Genomic DNA, 5,357 nt, shown 5'->3' on the forward strand with positions numbered 1-5,357 from the left:
CAGTGCGGACAAGGTAACGGGGAAACAGAATCCTTCCCAGTTGAAGTAGGACTCCATCAGGGATCAGCTTTCAGTCCTTTTCTCTTTTTCATAGTGTTGGACACAATAACGATGGATGTGAGAGACAATGAGGACTGTGGGAGTTGCTGTTCGCCGACGACCTAGTCATCATTGCGGATATGGAGGAAGAGTTACAGGAGAGATATTTGTTATGGAGAGGCAACCTGGAGAGAAAGGGAATGAAAGTGAACACACAAAAGACAGAGGTAATGGTAAGCAACAGAGAAGGTTATGAGGAAATACTTGTAACATCAGAGTATGGCATAAGACTGAAGCAGACGAGAGAGTTCAAATACCTAGGATCAGTAATTGCAGAAGAAGGAGGAAAAGAAAAAGCAGTTAGACAAAGAGTAAAAGCTGGATTGGGAAAAATAGAGGGAAGTGAGTGGAGTAACCTTAGAAAAGAAAAATATCTCTGAAGCTGAGAATGAAGATATACAGAAGTGTGTTGAGACCAGTACTTCTGTATAGTGCAGAGACATGGTCTTTAAGGTAGAAAGAGGAAGGCATTCTGGAGAGAACAGAGATGAGGATGGTGAGATGGATGGCTGGCATTTCACTGTTAGAAAGGAGACAAAATGAAGATATAAGAAGATTGTGTGAAATATGTAATATCAAGGAGAAGGCAAGAGAAGCACCACTAAGATATTTTGGACACGTGATAAAGAGAGAAGAGGATGAACCAATGAGGATGGCAATGATGGTGGAGGTTATGGGGAGAAGGAGGGTTGGGAGAGAGAGAATAAGATGGAGAGACGTAATAAGGAATGATATGAACAAGCTGGGAGTGCAAGAAGATGATGGAATGGATAGAAACAGATGGACGAGGATAACTCCAGCGGCTGACCCTGCAATACAGCGGGATTAAGGTCGTAGAAAGAAGAAAAAGAAGACATTTATTTCAGTCCAGGTCAAGTGACAGGTGCGCATATCGCTGATCCCCGGCAGTGTGATCAACGTTTTGATTTCACGAAAAAATACGTAAAAGTTATTTGCAAAAAAATCACTTTTAATCCGATTTAATAATTCACGAGAATATTATTTGATCTCACTTTAAATACTTCCATGGCAAAATAGCCTCCCTGTAAAATAGATTTAATGAACATATTTATATTTGGCAGTGATACGGAACACATTGCTTATGCCTAAACTTTTCAGTCCTGGCGTCTGGCGCTCTACGTATGTCCGGCTGCCTATTTGACTGACTGGCTAACAGACTGACTGACTGGCTGAGTGACAGACCAACTGATGGACTAACTGACGGACTTGTTGACTGCTATTAGTACCAAAAAAAAAAAAAAAAAAACTAAACATTATCCCTCAAATAAATAAATAAAGAAAGAAAAAAAGAAAGAAAGAAAGAAAGAAAGAAAGCCTTTTAAACTATTAGTAATCATGGAAACACTCTTGTAAACCTCGATAACTGCCACTGGAGACCTTAACGATCGCAGAAACGAGAATGAGATGTAAAGTGTGACGCTCTGACATTTATTTTTTCATCCCATGTCTTTCTCATGCTGTTGTTATTACCTTAATGACTCACTTTTGTAGTTAATGGGCTCATACTCTTATTAATATCGTGTAGGTATGTGTGTGTGTGTGTGTGTGTGTGTGTGTGTGTGTGTGTGTGTGTGTGTGTGTGTGTGTGTGTGTGTGTGTGTGTGTGTGTGTCTGTGTGTGTGTGTGTGTGTGTGTGTGGGTGGGTGTGGATGTGGAGTCAGTCAGTCAGTCAGTCAGTCAGTCAGTCAGTCTCTCTCTCTCTCTCTCTCTCTCTCTCTCTCTCTCTCTCTCTCTCTCTCTCTCTCTCTCTCTCTCTCTCTCATGCAAATAAATAAATAATCATAAACCAACACCCACTTATTTTCACGCCTCCCCCTGCATACACACACACACACACACACACACACACAACTACCGCTACTGTCGCCTCCACCTCGTGTGTTTAATGGACACAATGGATAGCACAATTCAGTGATTTTCTCCGTGAATTATGAAGGAAGTGTTGGAAGCCCTGCTATTGATTCCCTGCCGCCGAGGGACCGCTGTTTTCTTCCCCACTACAGCCACCGTGACCTGACAACCCCTCGCCGCCCTGCACTTCAGCCCCGCATCACGATTCGCCTGTCACGTTCAGCGAGGTCTCCATTCTTAAACGCTTTGCTCTCTCATTACGACTGTTTTCAATGGCCACTGAGGCAGTTAATTCAGTCGAAACGTTTAAAGATATGGTTCCAATGTGATTCTGTGATTTTTCATTTATTTATTTATTTATTTATCTATTTATTTATTTTTTTTATTCGTGTTGAAATTTTAATCTTCCGACGTTTTTTTCATCCCTTCACTTCAAGTAAAATCAAAAGCACAGCACTTAATTGATAAAACACATCGATAAAACTCACCTCCCTCCTCTCACCTTCAATCTCTCAAGACAGCACCTCCCTTCCCTCTCTCTCACTCATACAAGACAGCACCTGCGTTACATAAGCCTGTCACTCCCTCCCCCCCTTGTCGCCTCCTGTCTGGACTCTGAGTGTGGGTTCTCTTCATCTGCATGGCATTATGTAAAGTATTCCATATGATGCGTGCAGCCTGAATGGTGGTGTTATGAAGCCAACACCAGCAGGTCAACACGCACGCATACACGCGCCCGCAAGCACACACAAAAGTGAAGTCGAGTGTCTGTGCACGTGACAGTTTCCAGGGCTTCTGATAAATTCCCTTATTTTTTTATGCTCACTTTTTACTCTATAGAAAAAAAGGATTAAAATAAACAGAAGAGTGTGAACCGAAGCAGCGAGGGAAAATGTTGCGCGTGGCGAGACGGGCAAATCGCTCTCCCATAAAACTTTTAACAGAGGTTATAAGAGTCATTCTCTTTCACTTACCGCATACTAAGAAAACTGCTTACATCCTTGTGTTCAGAGAGGCAGGCTGCTTTGGCAGGGTTGGTGAAGCAGGGTTGGTGAGGCAGGGTTGGTGAGGCAGGGTTGGTGAGGCAGGGTTGGTGAGGCAAAGTTGGTGAGACAGGGTTAGTGAGGCAGGCTGGTGAGTCAGGCTGGTGAGGCAGGCTGATGAGGCAGGGTTGGTGAGGCAGGATTGGTGAGGCTGGGTTGGTGAGCCATGATTTAGTGAGGCACGGCTGGTGAGGCAGGATTCGTGAGGCAGGGTTGGTGAGGCAGGGTTGGTGAGGCAGGCTGGTGAGGCAGGGTTGGTGAGGCAGGGTTGGTGAGGCAGGGCTGGTGAGGAAGGGTTAGTGAGGCAAGGTTGGTAAGGCAGGGTTGGTGAGGCAGGGTTGGCGAGGAAGGGTTGGTGAGGCAGGGTTGGCGAGGCAGGATGGTGAGGCAGGCTGGTGAGGCAGGGTTGGTGAGGCAGGGTTGGTGAGGCAGGCTGGTGAGGCAGGGTTGGTGAGGCAGGCTGGTGAGGCAGGGTTGGTGAGGCAGGCTGGTGAGGCAGGCTGGTGTGTCATGGTTGGTGTGGCAGGGTTGGTGAGGCAGGCTGGTGAGGCAGGCTGGTGTGCTATGGTTGGTGAGGCAGGCTTGGTGAGGCAGGCTGTTGAAGCAGGCTGGTGAGGCAGGGTTGGTGAGGCAGGGTTGGTGAAGCAGGATTGGTGAGGCAGGGTTGATGAGGCAGGATTGGTGAGGCAGGATTGGTGAGGTAGGGTTGATGAGGCAGGGTTGGTGAGGCAGGCCGGTAAGGCAGACTGGTGAGGCAGGGTTGGTGAGGCAGCCTGGTGAGGTAGAGCTGGTGAGGCAGGATTGGCGCGCCACGATTTGGTGAGGCAGGGTTGATGAGGCAGGGTTGGTGAGGCAGGCTGGTGAGGCAGGCTGGTGAGGCAGGGTTGGTGGGGCATTCTGGTGAGGCAGGCTGGTGAGGCAGGGTTGGTGGGGCATTCTGGTGAGGCAGGGTTGGTGAGACAGGCTGCCGAGGCAGCCTTGGTGAGGCAGGGTTGGAGAGGCAGGGTTGGTGAGGCAGGGTTGGTGAGGCAGGGTTTTGTGAGGCAGGGTTGGTGAGGAAGGTTGGTGAGGCAGGGTTGGTGAGGCATTGTTGGTGATGCAGGCTGGTGAGGCAGGCTGGTGAGACATGACTATATTTCTTAACCTATTTGTTATTTTATTTATTTATTTATCTATTTTTTTTTTATTTCGTAGAATCATAAGACAAGAGTCACCAATATTCGCGACTTCCCAGCTCAATAATTTAGCGCAAAGATATGACGCAGGAATGATCCACGTAAGATGTATTACTTCCGTGAAGAGAAACGTGTGATTGGTCTGTTCACAGTAAAGGAGATTGAGAGCTGTGGGTGCCAGTTACCGCTACAATTTAACTTACAATTTAGCGTTACGGCAAATTATCAGTATTCTTTCCACTACACTTCCTCCTCTCCTAGTCCTGCTTCAGTGAACATGTTTTTCGTTTTTTTTTTTCTTCTTTTTTTACAATGTATTCAAATGTTTAATCATACCAGCATACATATACTGTGCTTAGAAACATTATATTTTGTGAAGGGAGACCAGTACGGCCATTAGAAGACTTGTTCCCTCGTAGTCTCTGGAACTCCCTGCCTGCTTCTGTATTTCCACTTTCCTATGACTTGATTTCCTTCAAGAGGGAGGTTTCAAGACACTTATTCATCAATTTTTGTCCACTGCTTTGACCCTTTTATGGGACTGGCATTTCAGTGGGCATTTTTTTTTATTAGATTTTTGTTGCCCTTGGCCAGTGTCCTTCCTACATAAAAAAAAAAAAAAAGTCATATCAAGAAGAAGGGAGTGATCTAATAATACACGTAAGGACTCTCTACAAAGGACTACAGCAAGTAAGAAGGTTGAAATGTAACGGAGGAGATTAAGAAGAGTACAGCAAAAAACAAGGAACTATTGAGTGGAAACGAGTAGGAAATAAAAGAACTAAGACAAACACATAACCGACTCCCCTCCACATCACACACACACACACACACACACACACACACACACACACACACGAGGTTCCCAGCCAACAGGGAGCTTTTTACCAACAGTCCACCCAACAACACACTAACCAGCCCCCCTCTTCCCCTCCCAACACACACGCACACACACACACACACACACACACACACACACACACACACACTGCTGCCTTTAGCACTGGCGTCTTGCATATTGTTTCAAGCTTACCAGAGTATAATGTAAAACCTAAGGAGAAAACTTTTGGAAATTAAAGGAATGATTATAGTCTCTCTCTCTCTCTCTCTCTCTCTCTCTCTCTCTCTCTCTCTCTCTCTCTCTCTCTCTCTCTCTCTCTCTCTCTCT

At 45.9% G+C, this 5,357-nt stretch overlaps 1 protein-coding gene across 1 annotated transcript; it reads right to left on the reverse strand.

The window, feature by feature from the left end:
* Positions 1-3,310: 3,310 nt before the first annotated feature.
* Positions 3,311-4,102, reverse strand: LOC135108961 (sporozoite surface protein 2-like). Its single transcript, XM_064019862.1, has one exon. It carries the CDS (start codon positions 4,100-4,102, stop codon positions 3,311-3,313), a length of 792 nt encoding a protein of 263 aa, XP_063875932.1.
* Positions 4,103-5,357: the final 1,255 nt, after the last annotated feature.

The sequence above is a fragment of the Scylla paramamosain genome, chromosome 18 (assembly GCF_035594125.1).
Source record: "Scylla paramamosain isolate STU-SP2022 chromosome 18, ASM3559412v1, whole genome shotgun sequence".
Lineage (NCBI taxonomy): Eukaryota > Metazoa > Arthropoda > Malacostraca > Decapoda > Portunidae > Scylla > Scylla paramamosain.